Consider the following 25,442-nt stretch of genomic DNA (forward strand, 5'->3'; position numbering starts at 1 on the left):
ATGTCATATGGTCAGGTGAAACCAAAATACAACTTTTTGGTAAAAAATCAACTCGTCGTGTTGAGTTCAAAAAAATGCTGAGTTGCATCCAAAGAACACCATACCTACTGTGAAGCATGGGGGTGGAAACATCATGCTTTGGGGCTGTTTTTCTGCAAAGGGTCCAGGACGACTGATCCGTGTAAAGGAAAGAATGAATGGGGCCATGTATCGTGAGTATTTGAGTGAAAACCTCCTTCCATCAGCAAAGATGAAATGTGACTGGGTCTTTCAGCATGACAATGATCCCAAACACACCGCCCGGGCGACGAAGGAGTGGCTTTGTAAGAAGCATTTCAAGGTCCTGGAGTGGCCTAGCCAGTCTCCAGATCTCAATCTCATAGAAAATCTTTGGAGGGAGTTGAAAGTCCGTGTTGCCCAGCAACAGCCACAAAACATCACTGCTCTAGAGGAGATCTGCATGGAGGAACGGGCCAAAATACCAGCAACAGTGTGTGAAAACCTTGTGAAGACATACAGAAAACGTTTGACCTCTGTTATATACCCTTTTGGCAATGACAAAGTATTGAGAAACTTTTGTTATTGATCAAATACTTATTTTCCACCATAATTTGCAAATAAATTGATTAAAAATCCTACAATGTGATTTTCTGGATTTATTTTCTCATTTTGTCTGTCATAGTTGAAGTGTATCTATGATGAACATTACAGGCCTCTCATCTTTAAGTGGGAGAACATGCACAATTGGTGGCTGACTAAAGACTTTTGCCCCACTGTATATACCGTTACACATGCACTTATCACATAGTATTCCATACATAAATTCCATACATAAATTAAAGGTCATGCAACCTGAGTTGAAACCTGAGTGAGGTGCACATAAACAGATGCATGCGCAATATATTCATGTGTTGGACACTTGATACGGTCACATGATTTTGTTGTGGTATGTCACAAAATAATGTTACAACCACACATATCAAAATTAATTGTATATATATATATATATATATATCAATATTTTACTAAGTGGATGGTCTCTACAGAAGGTGTAAACAGTACAGCCAAATGGTTCGTTGCATAGTAGGAATATCATAAATAGGTAGTGTCAATATAAATAACATATGATACTGTATGTACAGGAACAATATCAGTGATAGACGAGGTAGTTATATGCATACAATCAGGGGTAAAGATTAGCAGCAACGTATGGGGTGCATGTTAGGAGATGTGAATAGAGGCACTGCAGATTGTGCTGATGACTGGTCCGTCCGAACCACTCATGAACAAGGGAATCAATATTCAGAGAGACTGTTTCTGTCCTGCCCTTGACTTTGGTGCAGGGCATGTAATGTTCATAGCCTCTTCATTGCAAAACTCCCTGATCTTCTCAAAACGATCAGTTTGTCTTGCTGTGTCCAGTCCAGGTGGTGCTTGTACAGGCAGACCATCAATGGGCAGAAGGACGCTAAGCAGCTGAAACCTGGTCCCGAAAGTCCAGACGCTCCTTGGCGACAACACCAGGCTCCAGAGCACCAAATCTGTAAAACAGGGAATAACAACAACAAAAAACTACAACCCAGCACAACATTAATTCACCTCCCAAGTTTAGATAAGAATAACCTCATACAATGAAAAGTGTTTTACCTGAAGTGCTGGTACTGCTTGATCTGTGGCGGCAGCCTGAGGCGTTGTTGCCAGCCAGCTTTCCACCAGCACCGTACCATCCTCCAGTTCAAAAACCAGCTGTGGGATGTTGACCCCTGTCACAGTGCTGTCCTTCACAACACCAGCCATCTCAGACAAAGTGTTCACTCTGTTCTTTCTGAAGCGCTGCTTGATGAGGTCGAAGCACCAGCCATGGGCAAACTTGGTGTGGCCTGTGATCAGGAAGTGAAGGTCCAGATTGTGGTGGAGGTTGTGAATACCAGAGCACAAACTTGTTCTTGTTTTGGCCACTGCAGTTATCACAATTCAGGTCCACACGTGTTTTCCCAACTCTGTAGTTGAAGAAATGGTGCCTGTAGTTGATGACTGTGCTGCTGCCTTTGCTTGCTTGGGCCAGCTCTCTTTTTGATAACTGGTGGATTAGAGTCAGGTGGGTTCTACTGATTGATGCTGACAAATTCCAGATACAAATGTTTTAGCATTATTTTACAATAGATGCAAAAAATGGCATTCTGCTTTATCACTACACACAGTTCAGACAGGGAATGTTAGCTACTGTAGCGAACAGCAAGCTTTAACTAGCATTACAAACAGATTTGCTAGCTATGACCATGTTAACTTCTTTGGGGTAGTGGGCAGAATTTTCACGTCCGGATGAAAAGCATGCCCAGATCCTAGGATATGCATATTATTAGTAGATTTGGATAGAAAACACTTTGAAGTTTCTAAAACGGTTTGAATGATGTATGTGAGTATAACAGAACTCATATGACAGGCAACAACCTGAGAAAAATGCAACCAGGAAGTGGAAAATCTGAGGTTTGTAGGTTAACTCTTTGCTTATCCAAGATAGTGGAAATGGGGTCATGTTGCACCTCCTAATGCTTCCAGTAGATGTCACTTTGTCCGTACTTTCCGCTGGACTTAGATTCTGTACTGATCACGCGAACAACAAGGAGGAATTTGGACATAATCAAACAAGTCAAAGATTTGTGGAATTGGGATTCCTGGGAGTGCATTCTGATGAAGAGCATCAACGTTAAGTGAATATTTAATGCTATTTCTGACTTCTGTTGACTATAACATGGCGGATATCTCTTTGGGTTGATTTGTCGCCTGAGCGTCGTACTCAGATTATTGCATGGTTTACTTTTTCCGTAAAGTTTTTTTTGTAAATCTGACAGCGGTTGCATCAAGGAGAATTGCATCTAAAATTCCATGTATAACACGGTGTATTTTCATCAACATTTATGATGACTATTTCTGGATATTGATGTGGCTCTCTGCAAAAATCACCGGATGTTTTGGAACTACTGAACATAACTCGTCAATGTCAACTCAGATTCTTCGATATAAATATGATCTTTACCGAACAAAACATACATATATTGTGTAATATGAAGTCCTATGAGGGTCATCTGATGAAGATCAAAGATTAGTGATTAATTTTATCTACATTTCTGCTTTGTGACTCCTCTCTTTGGCTGGAATTTTCATTTATTTTTTCTGTGACTTGGCTCTGACTTAACATAATAGTTTGGTTTGCTTTCATCGTAAAGCCATTTTGAAAATCAAACACTGTGGCTGGATTTACAACAAGTGTCTTTAAAATGGTGTAAAATACACGCATGTTTGAGGATTTTGAATTATGGGATTTCTGTTGTTTTGAATTTGGTGCCATGCAGTTTCACTGGCAGTTGACGAGGAGAGACGCTACCGTCCCACATACCCAGTAGGTTCAATATTAGCTAGCGAACATTAGGCTATAACTTTCCATGTGAAATGCCATTCTGAGAAAACTACACCAACGTTACACACACTTAATTCACATAAGTTAATGTTAGCTAGCAAGCCAGCCACCTAACCTCAGCTGACATTAGCTAGCGAACGGCAAGCTTTAACTTGGGGTCTTTTGTTTAGACATGTCACATTAACTAGAAAGCTAAAATATGAAATATAATCCCAATCCATAGAGTAACGTTACTAGCAATACAAACCGATTGTCATAGCAAGCTAAAGTTACCCAAATAACGCTAGGTTCATGGTTAGTTAGCAAGTCAGCCATCGAACTCCAGCTGGCTAGCTAACAGCAAGCTTTAGCTTGCAGTGAAAACTTTTTGACAAAATTATAAGCGTATAATATCTGAATCTGTAGCTAGATTCTTAACTGTATACATGGATGAAAGCTTCACGGCAGACTGCAACCCATTTGATAAGACATGCTGTGTTGTTTCCGTTTAGTTTGCACAGCTTGTTTGGCCGGTTGTGTTCCACTGATCAAAATGTCCAGAGTGAGAGAGTCATTATTGCACGATCGTTGTCCAGAAAGTAGTCCATCCCCACAACTTTTTCCCACTGACCTTTGTCGATAGCGCCTGATAAATTCAGGGCAGCAATGTTATTGAGAGCAGTAGCAAAATATTTACAGTTCTCCATCGCTATCTTTCAAAAAAATATACTTTGAACGATGATAGTCCTTTCTACTATCTAGGCATTAAGAGCAGCTCATTATATAGACAAAATGCAACACTGCAGACCAATCCAAACTCATCTCTCGGCATGTTTTATATTAAGGCACATGAAAGTTCACACGTTCGAGAAGGCAAAAAAAATGCATTTTGATAAAATAAAAATGTTCGTTCAAAAGGCTCTCCTGTGAAGTCATGATTTGCGACAGTTTCCTGAATCAGGTTACAAAGTAACCCGTTTGTCCCACGTACAAGTCTTCCCACCTGAGCCCTAGCTCTATTCGGTCTGGTCCATTTCTCCCACCAGTACAGCAAGAGCATGAGAGAAGTTTGAATGTTCTCTCTCCATACTCACTCCACATGCGTGGTCTCAGGACACATGACACACTACTCAGGTTACAGATAGGAGTGTTAAGTCACTTTCGCATTGAACGCCTTGGTTCTTTCTTCAGCCGGTTAGGGAGGGGTTTTTAGGTTCACACTGTTCGGTTCAATTATCTCTTTCATTCAGTAAGATACCATCTGAGTGACAGTGTTCTAAGCTGTGCCACTAGAGATTCTAGGTTTGAGTCCAGGCTCTGTCGCAGACGGCCGCGACCGGGAGGCGGCGCACAATTGGCCAGCGTCGTCCAGGCCAGCAGGGATATCCTTGTCTCATCGTGTACTAGCGACTCCTGGGGCGGGCCGGGCGCAGTGCACGCTGACACGGTTGCCAGGTGTACGGTGTTTCTTCTGACACATTGGTGCGGCTGGCTTCCAGATTGGATGGGCATTGTGTCAAGAAGCAGTGCGGCTTGGTTGGGTTGTGTTTCGGAGGACGCATGGCTCTCGACCTTCACCTCTCCCGAGTCCGTACGGGAGTTGTAGCGATGAGACAAGACTAACTACTACCAATTGAATACCATGAAATTGGGGAGAAAAAAGGGCTGACAAATATAACACCGTGTCACATTTGCCATAACTGGAGTGAGAACAGAGCAAAAAATCTGTTTAAGACACTCTAAATCTGGAAATCCAGACCATCCATTATGATAAATTATATTCTCAATACCAATATCTCTAAGACAAAGTCAGAGTATAACTATTGAAACGATTTTCAAAATTTAATCATACTCCCTTTTTTTTTAACTGGCCACCTCTCCGAAGAGTTACCAGATCATGGTGTTAGTACCCCAACCCAAGGGGGAGTCCCAACAATCCAGCAGACCCAATCTGGTGAAATTTGTATTGAAACGAAGACAAAAATTAAGTCAGCAATACACATGTCACAATCCATTTGGAGTAACTGTCATCCCTTAACATATTTTTCCTTCTATATACACACAGACTGAACAAAGTACATTTGTACATTTACCCAAAGACCATGCCCCCAGGGACCTGGTAATTTTCCATTCGAAAACCTGATTCAAAAACATGTTAAATCAAAAATAAACCGGTTCTAATAACCAATCCATTTAGAATGGCAACTCTTGATAACCCCATAAGGAAATAATCTCATAAAGTAATGGTAAAATAGAACAGAAACTGGTGTTTCTCATTCATGCTATTAAATCCCACCTGTTTCGATCATTTCCTGTGAGATTGGTGAAGGATGATCAGAAAGTCAGGATACTGGCCATTAGACACCATTAAATAGTTCCTTTCCTTGTCCTTCAGAAACCATTTAAAACATTTCCATCCTTCTGCATACCCAATTTAAAAACATATTGAAAAGACCCCACAAAATTAATCCCGCGGTATTAACACCAATAACAAATATTCATACCTGGTGAGTTGTGTGTGCATGCTAGTGGTAAACCGTAGGTTAAAACACACATGAACAGGCCTTACTTATCTGGGAACTCTGTTTATGGCCTAATCCAGATACATTTATACTTAACTGCTGAATATCATATAGCTCTCCAAGACCAGTCTCGGGGAACATTCCAACGAGAGATAATGAAACCCCCTCCTCTTCCGGAAATGAACGTGTACATTGTTAGCATTCACTTTGCCACATCTTTAATCAGCAATCCACCACACACACACCATGTTAAAATGGTAATTTGGTTAAATTAAGAAGGAAAATCAGATGTTTGGCAAATAGTGTTTTACTATATCAGTTAAAATCAGATTACTTGTGCAATTCTTCTATGTGTACTGTAGTATAATTGCAGCTAAGCTTGCTGTTATCGTGCTGTTAAATACCACCGCTCTAGCTAGCAGCACACATAGCGCCAACTAACTAAGTAACTTGTCATTTGTTTGATAACCTGCATAACAGTAGCTAGCTACAAAAGCCAACTGTTGCTACTGTAGCTATGCTTATAGTTATAATTACAATTAGATTGGGTGGTAATGCGCTGTTATCAGTTTATTTTACTATTGTGGTTATATTCGGTGACTTCTCGTCAAAAATCAAAAAGTCATGCTAGTCAAAAATCATTTATCAAACATCAAACAATAGCATGGTTGTGCTGCCATCCTGTTAGAAGGTAACAGATGATTTTTTTACAATGGTTAAGGTGGATTTTCATTGTGTTCCATGGTGATATTCGCCCCCTAGTGGAGCTTTCTGGTACTTAGAAAGACTGTACGCAAACAAGAAGTAGAGAATTCGTTCTGCACGCTTAGAAGCAGCTAAAAACAACGCTACGGTGCAGGTCTTTTAGTGTAGTTATTTCTTGTCACTCTTCAACCTCGGAAAATATTTGTTTGTATAGTTCGATTCAAGCATTTAGCTAGTGATGAGAATCTTGTTATTGATAGAGTTGCTTACATATCAATGTTGGTTGGTTGCATTTACTCACACAAATTGCAATGCATTTCATGTATGCCGTTAGCTGTATTACTTTGCTGATGCGTCATGCAAACTAATTGTAAAATATGTAATACTGTAGTTTTGTTACTGTTTTCTAGTGTAACATGCTTTGTTATTCTACAGAGATGGTTGTACATTATTAGAGTAATGAAAGGAGTTAGCCAATTACCATAGAAGTAACAATTAGCTATATGGTTTGGCATCATGCCAGATGCATGGTACCTTAGCACGTGCTTTGTATTTATGCAACTTCAAATGTATAATGTACAGCTATAGTATGTCGGTGTGAATTGAATACTAAAGTATATTATTTTCTGTATTTTGCAGTTTCACAACAAACTTTTTCAACATATTCATTCAAGAAAAGTCACGCCTTGGGAGTTTTATTGAAGACTTAGTTTTTAGCTATCTGTCTAATTTTGCATGGGAAAGCAATTCAAGGGCAGAATAATGGTATTATTTCACTTTAATAGCTACTATAAATTGGACAGTGCAGTAAGAATAACAAGAATTTAAGCTTTCTGCCAGTATCAGATATGTCTATGTCCTGGAAAATGTTCTTGTTACTTACAACCTCATGCTAATCGCATTAGCCTACATTAGTTCAATCATTCCATGGAAGGGACACCGATCCCAAAGAAGATTTATAGGGTTTTTTAACAAGTGTTTGAGTTTATTGGCTATTGGCTAATTGGCTATTTTGCTTGATAGCCTTTAGTGCCCAGGCTGATTGTGTTGGTGCACTGGCAGATTAGTCACCCCCTTAAAACATAGTGGCCTTGTCCCTAAAATTAATTTCCTGGTATGTTATGCTCTTCAAACAGGTTGCTCTGGAATTCATGAGACTGGTATCTGTGGACCTCAAGAAGATATTTTATGAAGGCCTGGACAGTCATCTTTCCAAGCTCCTTGAATTCTACTGGGCCAAGAGCGATTGAGGGATGGAGCTAAAACACCTAATGGAAAGTCTTGACAAAGACATAGGTTCCATTATATTCACATTAAAACCTGTTAAGGCTCGGGACAATACTGCCCCCTTTAGATGAATTGCTTGCCCATAGTAAACTGAAAAGAAATCTGTCCAAAATTGCTAATATATGCATATAATAATTATTATTGAATTGAAAACACTCTAAAGCTTCTAAAACCGTTTGAATTATGTCTGTATGTATAGCAAAACTCACAGGGCTAGTTTTGTCATCCAGAAAGTTGGGCCAACTTTGACGTCATCGCCCCCACCCTTCCCAACCAGCTATGGATCTGCGAACAGTTTCTATGTCTTCCGCGAGATGTCCTCTATCAGTAGAGCGTTTAATTGTGCAAATCCCGCGAGCTTTGACCCTTTGGCAGGCAAAATAGCGAGTGTCGCGAGAAAATACATGCGCTTTCAGGCGCGCGTTGAGCACAGAGCTCCCTTTGTTCCAACTTGCATGAGAAGAAGTTAGATTGTCCGTTTGAATTGAGAATTGTTTTGTACGTTAATAACATCCTAAAGCTTGATTCTGCACTTAGTTTGACCAGTTTAGTCGACATATAATATGTAATTTTGAAGTTTTGATGCGCAACTGTTCGGGACCAGAAGTCATTTTGGATGCATTTCAGCTGAAGCTGTTAGCATATGCTAATACAAAGACACACGACTTGAAACCAAATGATGTATTGGGTAAGTATGACTCCTTCCACTACATTCTGATCGAAGACCATCAAAGGTAAGGGAATATTTATGTTGTAATTTTGTGTATCTGTTGACTCCAACATAGCGAAGAAATATTGCTTATGTCTGAGCGCCGTCTCAGATGATAGAATATTGAAAGATTTCTGTAACGTTAAAAAGAAATGTGACAAAGCGATTGCATTAAGAAGCAGTGTATCTTTCTAAAGTATTTTGTACATTTATTACCTACATTTATTACCTAGCTGTATTGATAATTGCTACTTTTTAAAATACACATCAATATTGGGGGTGAGACCTTAATATTGACAACTACATTAACAATGTTGTAAAACAGTCAATTAGGCTTTTGATGTTAGAGTTCCAATCAAAGGAAGAGAGAGGCTGTGCTCTGAGGAATGCCATACTTCCTGCGAGAAGACCCTACCAATTTATTTTAAGATGTGAGGCATACCACCCTACAACATAACCTTAGGCTTTCTCCCAGAAGTCAAATTTCCTATGAATCATGACGCACAATGGAGTCAAGTTGAATGTCTGTCACCTTCTGAAGTGAATGTAGCACATAGGCCAAATCAAATGTGAACCAACTACAGTATATAAGGGCATCTCTTTTTGCAATGTTTTAGATGTTTTACTTTTACTCCCTTGCTAGACATTCAGTTGAGAATAGTGATTTAGCATGCTTTTTGTCCAGAGGAAACTAAGTCTTTATCTTGGACAACTTCATCTTGGACTGCAAAGCAAAAATCAGGACCATACATTAAACACAATACTAGGTTTGGGCGATAATACCTAACAACCATGTAAACTACTATTGATAGCTGTTGTCGACGGTTGTGAAATGTAAGTATGCGCAGGTTTTTGGATATTTTAATGTATCACACGTCCCTGGTGTATGGCAGCACACAATACTGCTGTGCCCTTAGTGATATGTCAAATTCCCCATTAGACAATTAACATAATTAAAGTGGCACTGTGAGGAATTCCAAATTTCTTTACCAAAGCTGTAAAAATATTTATTATTGATGGGACAATTATTCCCTACACCATGCAGTGCTGATTTTGCCATCTGAACAGGAATTGCAATCCGTTTTGCTTCAACATTGTTTGTCAGTGGGCTCACTCTGGTCCGTCTTCAATATAAACTTAGCATTTTAGGCTATACTTTTGCGTAACAAACTAATTGCTTATTGTAGGGAATCATTGTCCTATTTTTAACATTTCTAGAGAAATAGTTTTTGCAGCTTTTGTAAACTGGTCATTTAAAGAGAAAGTAGAGGTGGAATTCTACACAGTGCACCTTTAATATAATGAATGTTGTAGATTGCCAAAACAGCACTGAATGATAGATGATGCTTTACATGGTTTTCCCCCTTAGGGTAGCCTAGTGGTTAGAGCGTTGGACTAGTAACCGGAAGTTCAAACCCCGAGCTGACAAGGTACAAACCAGTCATTCTGCCCCTGAACAGGCAGTTAACCCACTGTTCCTAGGCTGTCATTAAAAATAAGAATTTGTTCTTAACTGACTTGCCTAGTTAAATAAAGGTAAAAATATATAAACTATTCAGTGTTGGATGAACATAGGCCTTTGCGGCGCGATAGCAGACAATCAATCATTTTTAGCAAATAGGAAAATAACAGACATGTTTTACCTCAACGAAGAACACATTATTTCTAGACCTGGGAGCAATCATGGTTAACTGACGTGCTTAAGGACCATGCTTGTTTACTGGCGCAACGCTCTTGACCACTAGGCTACCTGCCACCCCACTTGCGCTGCATCAATATGCAACAGTACATTTGCAGACATTTTCAAAGAAACAAAATGTATTGTAGTATGTTTTGTAGGGCAATGCCTTTATTCTTTGCCTCTTTTTGTTCTGTTTTTCAGAAGACAACTGATTCTGAGGAAGTCACCCAATGGAGTGAAAATCAGTGTCGTTGTGGTTGGAGCTGCAGCAGATGACCCAATGCCAGCTGACAATGTGGACGTTGCCCTTGTGATAGAAGAGCAGGTGATCATACATGAGCTTCACAATGTCCCAAATGCCACTTTGATTGGACCTTCTTTATTGTCTCAACATGGGTTACCCAAAAATGGTTGAGGTAGTTCAGAAAATGTTCTTGAAGATTGGTGCAGAAAACTACAGCAGAAGTGCATGGGCTGAAGAACCGTATTTTGTTAATTCAACTAATTGGTGTGTTTTTGTTTTGCTCGCAGTAGTTGAGTTAATTCCCGAGGACAATGATGCTGTTATTTGCCTAAATCTTACACATCTCAATTTTGGGAAGACTTAATTAAGTTACCCTATTTTTACGTGTGAACTTCAGTCTACAAACTACAACTGTCTTTTGTTAGAGACCATTGAATTTCCTATCATCTCTTCCCATTAACTACAGTGCATTCTGAAAATGTTTACAGCATGTTAGAATTTCTTTTAACACTCAACACCCACTTGTCTTAGAAACCATTGTGAAGGTTAGCTTTGCTCAGTGTTTGAATTTTTAATTACCGTGCCATAAAACCATGTTTTGATGGTGCCATTTACAAATGTGTATGGGTTTATTGGACAGTGGAATACATAAAACTTTGACAAAACATTTTATCTTAATAAAAAATAAAAAAATCTTCCCTGATATTGGTTAACATACCAATTAGTGACAGCAGAATTTGGAAGCCCATTTAAATGCACACAAAGACTTTAATCTAAAAATATGCGTTGTTAGATTTTTTTTTATAATGACAATAAAAATGCATTCTAGGGAACGATACATTGTTGCAAATGTATTTTTTAATATATAGTGTAATAAATGTTCTGAAATACACAAAAGGACTATTTTGTCATTACAAGCTAGATAGAATTAATTTATTTCAATGTAAGTTGTTGAATCGATCAATGTCCTCTTGATAGTAAAACAATCATTGTAAATATAAAGTCATTTTAAAATGGAGATAAGCTTAACTAAATCTGAACTTTGTTCAACTGTACATACGGGGTTATATTAAGTTTACAATTTGTATTAGTCAGTCATTTTGTTGAGTTAAAACAGTGATTCTCAACCTGCAGCCTACGGCAATCTTGTCTGTTATGTCATTAATAGTATAGTTATTTATTTGTGTGTGGCCTGCTTGACTTGCTCGTAGCCACAGTGTAGCGCCACCAGCCAAACAGGTTGAGAACTATGTGTTACAATAACTCAATATGATGTAGGCTTGACTCTTTTTTTAAAATGTGACATTAAATCAGATAACTCACACTTTAATGTTGTTTCAACTTGTTATTTCCAGGCATATAGTTGCGTGGCCTTTTTCAAGCTCAGAGCACTTAACATGTCACGCTATCCTTGCATAGACCATTTTGTTATGTAAACTTTAAATGTAGTTTCGATAACTATTACTCACAAGGCAGGCAATACGGTCGACCTCATCTTTACTAGATGCTGTTCTTCCACTAACCTCATTGCAACTCCCCTCCAAGTCTCCGACCACTACCTTGTATCCTTTTCCCTCTCGCTCTCATCCAACACTTCCCACACTGCCCCTACTCGGATGGTATCGCGCCGTCCCAACCTTCGCTCTCTCTCCCCCGCTACTCTCTCCTCTTCCATCCTATCATCTCTTCCCTCTGCTCAAACCTTCTCCAACCTATCTCCTGATTCTGCCTCCTCAACCCTCCTCTCTTCCCTTTCTGCATCCTTTGACTCTCTATGTCCCCTATCCTCCAGGCCGGCTCGGTCCTCCCTCCCGCTCTGTGGCTCGACGACTCATTGCGAGCTCACAGAACAGGGCTCCGGGCAGCCGAGCGGAAATGGAGGAAAACTCACCTCCCTGCGGACCTGGCATCCTTTCACTCCCTCCTCTCTACATTTTCCTCCTCTGTCTCTGCTGCTAAAGCCACTTTCTACCACTCTAAATTCCAAGCATCTGCCTCTAACCCTAGGAAGCTCTTTGCCACCTTCTCCTCCCCCCTGAATCCTCCCCCCCCCCTCCTCCCTCTCCGCAGATGACTTCGTCAACCATTTTGAAAAGAAGGTCGACGACATCCGATCCTCGTTTGCTAAGTCAAACGACACCGCTGGTTCTGCTCACACTGCCCTACCCTGTGCTCTGACCTCTTTCTCCTCTCTCTCCAGATGAAATCTCGCTTCTTGTGACGGCCGGCCGCCCAACAACCTGCCCGCTTGACCCTATCCCCTCCTCTCTTCTCCAGACCATTTCCGGAGACCTTCTCCCTTACCTCACCTCGCTCATCAACTCATCCCTGACCGCTGGCTACGTCCCTTCCATCTTCAAGAGAGCGAGAGTTGCACCCCTTCTGAAAAAACCTACACTCGATCCCTCCGATGTCAACAACTACAGACCAGTATCCCTTCTTTCTTTTCTCTCCAAAACTCTTGAACGTGCCGTCCTTGGCCAGCTCTCCCGCTATCTCTCTCAGAATGACCTTCTTGATCCAAATCAGTCAGGTTTCAAGACTAGTCATTCAACTGAGACTGCTCTTCTCTGTATCACGGAGGCGCTCCGCACTGCTAAAGCTAACTCTCTCTCCTCTGCTCTCATCCTTCTAGACCTATCGGCTGCCTTCGATACTGTGAACCATCAGATTCTCCTCTCCACCCTCTCCGAGTTGGGCATCTCCGGCGCGGCCCACGCTTGGATTGCGTCCTACCTGACAGGTCGCTCCTACCAGGTGGCGTGGCGAGAATCTGTCTCCTCACCACGCGCTCTCACCACTGGTGTCCCCCAGGGCTCTGTTCTAGGCCCTCTCCTATTCTCGCTATACACCAAGTCACTTGGCTCTGTCATAACCTCACATGGTCTCTCCTATCATTGCTATGCAGACGACACACAATTAATCTTCTCCTTTCCCCCTTCTGATGACCAGGTGGCGAATCGCATCTCTGCATGTCTGGCAGACATATCAGTGTGGATGACAGATCACCACCTCAAGCTGAACCTCGGCAAGACGGAGCTGCTCTTCCTCCCGGGGAAGGACTGCCCGTTCCATGATCTCTCCATCACGGTTGACAACTCCATTGTGTCCTCCTCCCAGAGCGCTAAGAACCTTGGCGTGATCCTGGACAACACCCTGTCGTTCTCAACTAACATCAAGGCGGTGGCCCGTTCCTGTAGGTTCATGCTCTACAACATCCGCAGAGTACGACCCTGCCTCACACAGGAAGCGGCGCAGGTCCTAATCCAGGCACTTGTCATCTCCCGTCTGGATTACTGCAACTCGCTGTTGGCTGGGCTCCCTGCCTGTGCCATTAAACCCCTACAACTCATCCAGAACGCCGCAGCCCGTCTGGTGTTCAACCTTCCCAAGTTCTCTCACGTCACCCCGCTCCTCTGCTCTCTCCACTGGCTTCCAGTTGAAGCTCGCATCCGCTACAAGACCATGGTGCTTGCCTACGGAGCTGTGAGGGGAACGGCACCGCAGTACCTCCAGGCTCTGATCAGGCCCTACACCCAAACAAGGGCACTGCGTTCAACCACCTCTGGCCTGCTCGCCTCCCTACCACTGAGGAAGTACAGTTCCTGCTCAGCCCAGTCAAAACTGTTCGCTGCTCTGGCCCCCCAATGGTGGAACAAACTCCCTCACGACGCCAGGACAGCGGAGTCAATCACCACCTTCCGGAGACTCCTGAAACCCCACCTCTTTAAGGAATACCTAGGATAGGACAAAGTAATCCTTCTCACCCCCCCTTAAATGATTTAGATGCACTATTGTAAAGTGGCTGTTCCACTGGATGTCATAAGGTGAATTCACCAATTTGTAAGTCGCTCTGGATAAGAGCGTCTGCCAAATGACTTAAATGTAATGTAAATGTATTACTAGTTACAGTAACTTAATTGAAAGTTGACTTAACAAAATGCAAAATTAACTCAACAAAAAACAGTTGGTTATACTGGCATGATGATGTGGACTTAGGTGATTTTTAATTTGTCAACAAATGTTGCTTTCTGTTGCTATGTTAATTAACATTTATTGTTGACGTAATAAACCTTTAAGTTGACTCGAATTATAATAGTAAGTTACACTGAAATGAAGCAGTGTACTTAGCTGTCTTATTTGGCAACAATAATGTAGCTTGAGTTATTAGAATTCCACATTTATTGTTAACATAACAAAGGTTTAAGTTGATTCAAATAATAATATTAAATTAACAATTTACAAACATGAAATTAACAGTCTATTGTTAGTCAAAATAAATGTAATCAAAGCGAGGATACCGTGAAATGTGAAGTACTCTGAGCTTGAAAAAGGCCACTGGAAATAATAAGTTGAAACAAAAAATATTTTTTACAGTTAGGTAAGTCAGTTAAAAACAAATTCTTATTTACAATGACACCCTACCCCGGCCAAACCCTCCGCTAACCCGGACGAAGCTGGGCCAATTGTGCGCCTCCATATGGGACTCAAGATCACAGCCGGTTGTGACAAAGCCCGGGATTGAACCACTGCGCCACTCGGTCTCCATTCCTACTTATATGCTATATTTCAATATATATATATATATATACACATTCCTGCACAATGCTTGCTTTGAAGAAGTAGTCTCGTTTTAAGGATATCCTTGTCTGGAACTGGGACAGACTCGATTCAAAGGAGTGCACTACTGTGTTGAAGCACCATTCAACCCTATTCCGCTTCACCAGATTTACAATTACATGTAATGAACACTAGGGGGCAATGGTACTGTATTTCAATGTATGGCCCAGTCCAGGAACGACTAAGACCCTAGTTCCCTAAGCCCCATGCCCTGACCACCTCGGCACTTTTAACAGCAGACTTAGCCTATCAGAGGGCAAGGTAGAGCTGCAACCATATTGTATATGGTATCTTATTTCTAAACTGTCCTAAATTAAGGAGAAGATACTGTAGCTGGTGTACTTGTTCACTTCAACATTATGTGTGTGTGCTTAATCTCCCTTTCCCATTCACTTTGTCTCTCTCTCTGTCTATGTCTGACTTTCTGTTTGCCTGTCAGTCCACATTTACAGTACCAGTCAAAAGTTTGGACACACCTACTCCTTCAAAGGTTTTTCTTTTTTTTTTACTATTTTCTACATTGTAGAATAATAGTGAAGAAATCAAAACTATGAAATAACATCTATGGAATCAAGTAGTAGCCAAAAAAGTGTTAAACAAATCCAAATATATTTTATGTTTGAGATTCTTCAAAGTAGCCACCCTTTGCCTTGATGACAGCTTTGCACACTCTTGGCATCCTCTCAACCAGCTTCACCTGGAATGCTTTTCCAACAGTCTTGAAGGAGTTCCCATAAATGCTGAGCACTTGATGGCTGCTTTTCCTTCATTCTACGGTCCAACTCATCTGAAACCATCTCAATTGGGTTGAGGTTGGGTGATTTTGGAGGCCAGGTCATCTGATACAGCACTCCATCACTTTTATCCTTGGTCAAATATCCCTTACACAGCCTGGAGGTGTTTTGGGTCATTGACCTGTTGAAAAACCAATGATAGTCCCACTAAGCGCAAAGCAGATGGGATGGCGTATCGCTGCAGAATGCTGTGGTAGACATGTTGGTTAAGTGTACCTTGAATTAAGTATCACCAGTAAAGCACCCCCACAGCATCACACCTCCTCTTCCATGCTTCATGGTGGGAACCACACATGAGATCATCCATTCACCTACTCTGCGTTTCACAAAGACATGGCGGTTGGAACCAAAAATTACAAATTTGGACTCATCAGACCAAAGGACAGATTTCCACCCGTCTAATGTCCATCGCTCGTGTTTCTTGAACCAAGCAAGTCTCTTCTTATTGGTGTCCTTTAGTAGTGGTTTCTTTGCAGCAATTTGACCATGAAGGCCTGATTCACACAGTCTCCTCTGAGCAGTTGATGTATCTGTTCCTTGAACTCTGTGAAGCATTTATTTGGGCTGCATTTTCTTAGGCTGGTAACTGTAATTAACATATCCTCTGTAGCAAAGGTAACTCTGGGTCTTCTTTTCCTGTGGCGGTCCTCGTGATAGCCAGATTCATCATAGTGCTTGATGGTTTTTGCGACCGCGCAAAGTTCTTGAAACGACTGACCTTCATGCCTTAACATAATGATGGACTATCATTTTACTTTGCTTATTTGAGCTGTTCTTGCCACAATATGGACTTGGTCTTTTACCAAATAGGACTATCTTCTGTATGCCCCCACTACCTTGTCACAACACAACTGATTGGCTTAAAAGCATTAAGACGGAAAGAAATTCCACAAAATAACCTTTAACAAGGCACACCTGTTAATTGAAGTGCATTCCAGGTGACTACCTCATGAAGCTGGTTGAGAGAATGCCAAGGCAAATGAGAATACCAAGGCAACTGGTGGCTACTTTGAAAAATCTCATATAAAATATATTTTTATTTGTTTAACACTTTTTTGGTTACTACATGATTCCATTCACATTTTTGATGTCTTCACTATAATTCTACAATGCAGAAAATAGTAAAAATGAAGAAATACCCTTGAATGAGTAGGTGTGTCCAAACTTTTGACTGGTAATGTCTGTCTGCCTCTCTCTCTCTCTCTGGTGCTCATATCAAAATCCTCCCTCCTTCCTCCCTCCTCTCTCTCCTCCCCCTCTCAGGGCTTGGACCCATGTGTGACGTTGGCCCAGTCAGGGAAAGTGCTGAGCTGGAACATTGCGTCTCCCCAGGTGTTGATGCCCATGTTGATGGTCAGGATCCCGATCATGTTCAGCATGAAGCCTGCCTTCACCTGGACAACACAGCAACACAAATTCAGCTATACAGTAAACACTGTTGTATCTGAATGTGAACCTACTATTTTGGTGTTGCAACACTATGTTACCATCTGAGCAACACAAGACCACTACTGTGGTTGTGTGTCTGTGTCTATCCATTCGTGTGTGTGCACTTATGCACCTGTGTGTGTGCATGTGTTGGGTCTCACCATGTCCATGACTTTGAGATTTCCATAGGAGAAGACGATGGCATTGGGAGGTGTTGCCACAGGCAACATGAATGCCAACGAGGCACAGATGGTGCAGGGCAGCATCACGTACAGAGGATGCAGCCCAATAGCTGTGGCCTGGTGGGAAGTAGAAAGGAACACACCAAGTCAATCAACACACTTGGACATGTGTATGAGAGAGACAGACAGAGGGAGTGTGTGTGTATGCAAATGTGCATGCATGCATACGTGCGCTATTGCGTGTGTGCGTTCGTTCGTGCATGAGTGCACATGTGTCTGTTTGTGTGTGTCACGCCCTGGTCTTAGTATTTTGTGTTTTCTTTCTTTATTTGGTCAGGCCAGGGTGTGACATGGGTTTTGGTCTTGGGGTTTTGTCTTGGGGTTTTTCACAGGTATTGGGATTGTAGCTTAGTGGGGTTTTCTAGCTTAGTCTATGGCTGTCTGAAGTGGTTCTCAATCAGAGGCATGTGTTTATCATTGTCTCTGATTGGGAACCATATTTAGGCGGCCATATTCTTTGAGTGTGTTGTGGGTGATTGTCCTTGTTTCTGTCTATGTGTTACTTTGCACCAGTATAGGCTGTTTCGGTTTTAGTGGTACGTTTCTTGTTTTGTAGTGTTTGTGTTTAGTTGTTTTCTTATTAAACATGAATCTCAATAGCCACGCCACATTTTGGTCCGACTCTCCTTTGCATGAAGAAAACCGTTACAGTGTGTGTGGTTACCATAGAGGCCAGTATGGGCAGGAACAGTGTGGTAGTAGCTGTGTTGCTGGAGCACTCAGTGAAGGTCCCCACCAACAGACAGAGTAGCAGAGAGATACCGAAGGGAGGAATGGACTGTAGAGGAGCTAGACTCTCACCCATCCATTGAGACAGACCAGATGCCTAGAGAAACAGATGGGGTGGGCGAGATGAGGGGGGTGAGTGGAGGTGAGAGCGAGAGAGACTAGATACAGGGCATTATGAACTAGATGCCTGTACACAAACCTCGCTGCCGCTGGCCAAAGCAAAACCTCCTCCCAGCAATAGGATGATATTCCAGGGCATGCGTTCGTGGACCACTTGCCAGTTCAACAGAGCAGCTGGGGCCTTTTGCTTCTTCTTACCTGGAGAGTGGGAGGGGAGTAAGAGATTGAATAAGTGCAATTAACCTATCTCTTCATTAGAGAGTGAAACTGAACTTTGTCTCATTCAGTCTTCTTAACTGAACAGAATCTGCAGACAAAGATACAGTTGAAGTTGTTTACATACACCTTAGCCAAATACATTTAAATTTAAATTCAGTTTTTCACAATTCCTGACATTTAATCCTAGTAAAAAATCCGTTTTACGTCAGTTAGGATAACCACTTTTTTTTAAGAACGTGAAAAGTCAGAAAAATAGTGTAGATTGATTTATTTCAGCTTTTATTTCTTTGATCACATTCCCAGTGGGTCAGAAGTTTACAAACACTCAATTAGTATTTGGTAGCATTGCCTTTAAATTGTTTAACTTGGATCAAATGTTTCGGGTAGCCTTCCACAAGCCTCCCACAATAAGTTGGGTGAATTTTGGCCCATTGCTACTGACAGAGCTGGTGTAACTGAGTCAGGTTTGTAGGCCTCCTTGCTCTCACACACTTTTTCAGTTCTGTCCACATATGTTCTATGAAATTGAGGTTAGGGCTTTGTGATGGCCACTCCAATACCTTGACTTTGTTGTCCTTAAGCCATTTTGTCACAACTTTGGAAGTGTGCTTGAGGTCATTGTCCATTTGGAAGACCCATTTGCGACCAAGCTTTAACTCCCTGACTGATGTCTTGATATGTTGCTTCAATATATCCACATAATTTTCCTGCCTCATGATGCTATCTATTTTGTGAAGTAAACCCGTCCCTCCTACCCCCATGCCACCCCGTGCTTCATGGTTGGGATGGTGTTCTTCGGCTTGTAAGCCTCTCCCTTCTTCCTCCAAACATAACAATGGCCAAACAGTTCTATTTTTATGGCCAAACAGTTCTATTTTTGTATCATCAGACCAGAAGACATTTCTTCAGAAAGTACGCTCTTTGTCCCCTATGTGCATTTGCAAACCATAGTCTGGCTTTTTTATGTCGGTATTGGAGCAGTGGCTTCTTCCTTGCTGAGCAGCCTTTCAGGTCATGTCGATATAGGACTCGTTTTACTGTGGATAGAGATACTTTTGTACCTGTTTCCTCCAGCATCTTCACAAGGTCCTTTGCTGTTGTTCTGGGATAGATTTGCACTTTTCGCACCAAAGTACGTTCATCTCTAGGAGACAGAACGCGTCTCCTTCCTGAGCAGTATGATGGCTGCGTGGTCCCATGGTGTTTATACTTGCGTACTATTGTTTGTGCAGATGAACGTGGTACCTTCAGGTGTTTGGAAATTTCTCCCAAGGATGAACCAGACTTGAGGGGGTTCATCCAGGTCTTGGCTCATAATTTCCCATGATGTCAAGCAAAGAGGCACTGAGTTTGAAGGTAGGCCTTGGAATACATCTACGGGTTCACCTCCAATTGACTCAAATTATGTCAATTAGCCTCAGAAGCTTCTAAAGCCATGACATAATTTTCTTGAATTTTCCAAGCTTTTTAACGGCAGTCAACTTAGTGTATTTAAACTTCTGACCCACTGGAATTGTTTTCAGTGAATTATAATTGAAATAATCTGTCTGTAAACAATTGTTGTAAAAACTACTTGTGTCATGCACATAGTAGATGTCCTAACCGACTTGCCAAATCTGTAGTTTGTTAACAAGAAATTTGTGTGGTTGAAAAATGAGTTTAATTAAATGACTCCAACCTAAGTGTATGTAATATTCAGACTTCAACTATATTTGTTATTGTGTCTCTTTCATTGAACCCCCCCTCACCTTCCTCCCCAGCCTCTCCCTCCTCTTCCTCAGCACTCCCACAGCAGAACGGCCGTGAGGGGATAATGAAGAATAGCGTGGACATGAAGATGGCAACAGTCCCGTCTGTCACAAACCTGAAGGTCACACACAGCGAAAGAGGTTAGAATTCAGTTAGAAGAACAGACATTCACATTTTATTGGTGTGTGTTTGTGTGTGCGTGCCAGCCTGTGTGCATGAATGTATCTGTATGTGTGTGCTACTCACGGTCCATCCTGGTTAAACAGTACAGTGGCCCAGCCTGGCATGAAGCCTGGTTCTCTGGTGAACCACATCACCACCAGCAGGACAAAGATGGTCAGCACAGCCCCCTCGGCGAATGTCATGCTCCCCAGCTTCCTATACTCCTCCTTCATCACTGCGAACGCCTCCTTGTCTCCCTCGTTCTTCTTCCCGCAGCCAAATGACTTCTTCATGCTGTCAACGACACACACGGACAAGGAGTGAGACCTTAAAGAATCAATTAATATAAAACTGAATTGAATTAGGAGCTATTAGTTTGATGTATTTTAGCATGTTCAGCGGCTTCTGTTAAAGTGATGTTTCACCGCTGCTCTTTTGATGCATATGTCCATTAATTTGTTATTTTAAAAAAGTAGAGAATTGCCTCACTACACAGAAATACCAGTGTTTCTGCATCTCGCCGGAAGAGAAGGGCCATCTACATGTCCTGGTTTTAAGCAAACCATAATATGTGGAATTCATGGCGATTTCAGAATGCAGTACCGCACCTGTCGAAGTTGATCCAGTTGAGAATTGGTGTCAACAGATAGCTAACGTTACTTACGGGACCAGCCACTCGTTCATAGAACATCAGAGGGTGTCTCAGGGGAGTCGGGATATGCAAAAAAACACATTTCCATTTTCACCTCACACTTGTGATTTATTTTTGTGTCAACACCAACTGTAAAGTTTAGTCATGTTGCGGTGCTCAATACATGGATGTGCAAACTTCAAGCAAGTGCAGGCTGCTGGGGTAACATTTCATTGGTTACCTGACGGAAATATTCCTTTGAGCCGATAGTGGCTGGCGGCTTAATTTAAGCTAAAGCCTGCCGGAACAGGATCCGTCACTTCTCCGTTTTGGATTGTTTCGTTCCGGGAACCCATTTGGCCGGCTGGTACCTCTCATGGCATGAAAAATAATTGTCAAAAATGTGAATAAACGCAGTGAAAGTTCATTCGAGTTGCCTCTGTTAATTGTTCTCCATTATTAGGACTATAATTTACTCCTCATATTGTAGCATACAATATGTGTCTCCACACACCTAGGCTATTGATGGATTCAAGACAACGTCGTTTTCATTGATTTCAGATAATCAGTTTGTCATTGTCAAAGTAGCCCGACTTTTTGATCATTTGTGAGGTCATATGGTGCTTTCAAGACAACTGGGAACTCTGGAAAAAAATTAGGTCGAATCATGACGTCAGTGATCTTCAGGTCGGAACTTTGGGTCTTTAGAAAGAGGCCAGGGTTCCCCACTTGAAATTCTGAGTTGGCTGACCATTCAAACATATTTTCCCAGTCGGAGATTGTTTTCCCCGATTTCCCAGTTGTTGAACGCACTGAAGTTGGAAGTCGGAGATTTCCCAGATCTGAGTTCCCAGTTTTGAACGTGACATTAAAAATAGTATGCCTATGTCTCCAATCATGTAAAATGACATAGAATTGCATAAAATACTTTTATAAAACAATCCTATGTGTGCAACTTCTGTAAGTGCCTCTACTCTACTGCTCTATACCACTTTGCAAATGTGATGATATGCATGCAATGGTTTACTACCAAGGTAAAAAATAATTCTCATGTTTTCCAGTCCCCAGGTCACCCCCCCTCTCACGCTCACTTTTTGTTCCATCACCTCCCGATTTACAAATTAAGCTGGCGGCAATAGAGAACGCTGGCTATGATGTGAAACCCCCTGTGGAGAAATATCCAAGTGTGTATGTTGGTTGCCAGCGCTTTCAGACAGAGGATTTCGAAACAGACCTGAAGTCTTAACTGATGGGGTTGCCAGGTCGTAGAACATTGAAATGTGAAGCTATTCCATCGATGTGCACCTTCACTTCAAAGAGGAAGCATTCCGATCAGCCAACATCAGCGCAGCAGAAAAAAAGTCAAGCTGCAGTAATGTAGTTAACTAGCTAGCCAGTGGCGACCCGTCATTCAGGGCAGATGTTCACCTGTTTTGAGCCCCACCTGTAAAACATGATTTTTTTGCAGTAATTTGTGTCATATCAATATGCAAACAATGTAAAAACAAATGTATTGAGTGAATAAAGCCACATGGTCTTTTTCTTGCATTCTTTTTCAGCTCCAAACTGCAGGTGTTTCAGCCTAGACCAGTGCTTTCTATGGTGGAGGGGTAGCCAGTGGAAAATACAGAGCGTAGGTGTTGGTAATCTTCTCTAGTTGCGCTGTGATAGGCTCAGTGTTCTGTCATTCATGGGGACACTACATCACCGCGTAATCTACAGGGAGAGCTAGGCCGTTTCTGTAATCATGGATTCTCTCTCTCTGCCAATGGCTTAATATGCATTGGTTTGCTTCCAATCTGCAAAAACGTTACATAAGAGGATTTATGCCATTCCTGTCATTAAAGAACAAATATCAAAACAACAAATTTTCATTCGAGAATTGCTAGGCAGAAATTATTGTCTGCTGCTCAACATGCTTGAGAAAAGGACAGGTTCACCATCCACCTCGATCCAATTTCCGAGTGGAGCCCAGGATCATTCAAAATAATCAGTGTGATGTGGTGTTCTCTCTCCAGAATGGAGCGCAGTTCACGATTTCAAAGTCTGGGAATTAACCAGTAAGAACTTTAAGGAGGAGATGATAAAGGTTCTGTTAAGTTCCAAACGATCTAGGTTTCAGCTGCTTCTGAACAATAAAGATCCTTCCAGTCCTCCTTAATAGCCTGGGGAGGGTTGATCATGTTCAACATGCCAATATAAGCCTATGCAGCTGAATTCGCAGTAAAGCTCCACATGGTCATTTTGTCAAATAAAAGCCAGAGCTCATCAAAAGGACTTTCCATCAACTGGGTCCATAAGTAAAGGTTTTATGGAATGGTTAGGGAGCCCAGGGCCTTGTTCGCTTTAGATGCTCTGAGATACAGTACTCTGGTAATCATGCCCATTTCTTTTTTAATTTTTCGTTCACCTTTTACAATCCTGGCTTTACCATAATTAATTGACCACAAGGAATGTTTCTTGTCACCTGTTTAATGTCTGCTATCCCCTGTTTCCTGCTTAACAAATTTGACAGGGGTGCCGGAGGAGTATCACTGTGCAATGTTCAGGTTCAAGGCCACTAACCCGGTCATGACTGTAGTATTGATCTCCTTCCTTTTATATTCTAAAAATCATCAGTCTCCTCCTCCTCCCCCGCCGTTTCAGAAGAAGGACGGGTGTGCGTGGTGTTCAGGTGGACCAGTTACATGTCTTCAGCCTTAGATCCTGCAAATTGGACCTTCGTAACGCCTTATCAAATGGAAAGCCAATTACATTTGAAAGGCCTCGTTAACGCTCCATCACTAGTTAACACTGAAGAAATGCTGAACATTTTTGTTTTCGTTTGCATGACTATTGATTTTTTCACAAGAATTCATTTGGTGGCAAACTGGATTTGCCAATTTCCGAAAATGGATCCCGCTACCAGGCTGTCATTGATTGGCCCGTTAACTTGGTCGAGCAAGTCTTTCAAATTTCGGTCAGGTGGCAACATTTTAAGTGTGTTTCCGCCCAGGGAGCTTTTGATCACAAGAATCGTTTTTGCAATTGCACCTGACATCTTAGAGACTATCATGGATTTTTCTCAGATCAAATCCTTGCGCGTTTTCTCTCATCGCTATCAGAACCTATGATGTTGGTAATCGCATGCTCCCCATCCATTTTAATCAGAACACAAGTTTTAATGCAGGCTAATGTCCGGGCTCAGTTAAGTTCTTCTGAGAACACAAGAATGTTCTTGAGGACTGACTGTCTGGGAATTGAGAGGCAGGTAAAGCACGCTTCACCTGTGCCAGAGCTTGTCCTAGGAACCTTCTGTTCGTTCCCGTTCCCTACAACTCTGCCAAGTTAGCCGGCCATTCGATGAACAATAAATCTGAACTTCACCTGTAGACCCTTCATCCTTGAAACTTTCTCTGTGTCATAAACATTTCATTGTCGAAATCATGAGATTTTTTTGCCTTCCAATCTGTTTTCAACAGAGGTCCGCAATTCATGTCTCAATTTTGGAAGTTTTGCCGTTTGATTGGGGCTTCCGTCATCTCTCGTCCGGCTTTCATTGGGCAAACAATTTTTCAAAATTTTCTTTTCGTAAACTTCAGCTTCCCTGGGCAGAGTACGCCCACAACAAACTTTATGATCCGCTTTCAGCGTTGCTGGAAGGAGGTGAATTTCGCAGACTGTGAAAGACCAAAGTCAGATTTGTTGCGGTCAGTCCACTCCAGAACCTTCCCCTTAAGACAGCTTCTCATAATTGGCCAAGGTCCGTTCGTATTTCCCAGGTCATTAATCCTGTCATTCTCATGAAGCGTTCACCCCGGTCAAATCCTTGTCGAGGCGCACATTCCGATTTTGGACATGGCCCTCGGATTCAGTGTGGATTGGGAGGGTACGGTCTGAGGAGAGGTTGAAAATCGGCCTCTTTTTCCTCCCCGACAAAATGATTCAGGAGTTAAGGTTTTCATTTCAACATTAGGTCTCTATTTCTTTCTCTGTTCCTGCTAAATTCTTGTTTGTGTTTTTGATAATTATACTAACGTTCTTTTTTGTTCCCCTGACAACGTTGGAAGAGGATTTATGCCATTCCTGTATTTTCATTAAAGAACTCTGTTTTCTGTTAAAACCGCTTTTGTCTTCACTCAAGTTCATAACATTGTCATCCTATGTTGAAGGTCTCCTGAATCATTTTTCTGTCTTTCAAAAAATAATTTGTAAAATTCAAAA

At 41.8% G+C, this 25,442-nt stretch overlaps 1 protein-coding gene across 1 annotated transcript in view; it reads right to left on the bottom strand.

The window, feature by feature from the left end:
• Nucleotides 1–12,914: 12,914 nt before the first annotated feature.
• Nucleotides 12,915–25,442, bottom strand: part of slc13a2 (solute carrier family 13 member 2) — a 61,398-nt gene continuing 48,870 nt past the window's right edge. Inside the window, exons 7-12 of the mRNA XM_064938028.1 lie at nucleotides 20,693–20,902; nucleotides 20,446–20,561; nucleotides 18,558–18,676; nucleotides 18,294–18,455; nucleotides 17,549–17,686; nucleotides 12,915–17,353 (exon numbers count right to left, since the gene is read on the bottom strand). Coding sequence (XP_064794100.1) covers nucleotides 17,219–17,353; nucleotides 17,549–17,686; nucleotides 18,294–18,455; nucleotides 18,558–18,676; nucleotides 20,446–20,561; nucleotides 20,693–20,902 — 880 coding nt within the window. The 3' untranslated portion in view covers nucleotides 12,915–17,218. The remainder of the gene's footprint in view (nucleotides 17,354–17,548; nucleotides 17,687–18,293; nucleotides 18,456–18,557; nucleotides 18,677–20,445; nucleotides 20,562–20,692; nucleotides 20,903–25,442) is intronic.

Source organism: Oncorhynchus masou, chromosome 26 (assembly GCF_036934945.1).
Source record: "Oncorhynchus masou masou isolate Uvic2021 chromosome 26, UVic_Omas_1.1, whole genome shotgun sequence".
Classification (NCBI taxonomy): domain Eukaryota; kingdom Metazoa; phylum Chordata; class Actinopteri; order Salmoniformes; family Salmonidae; genus Oncorhynchus; species Oncorhynchus masou.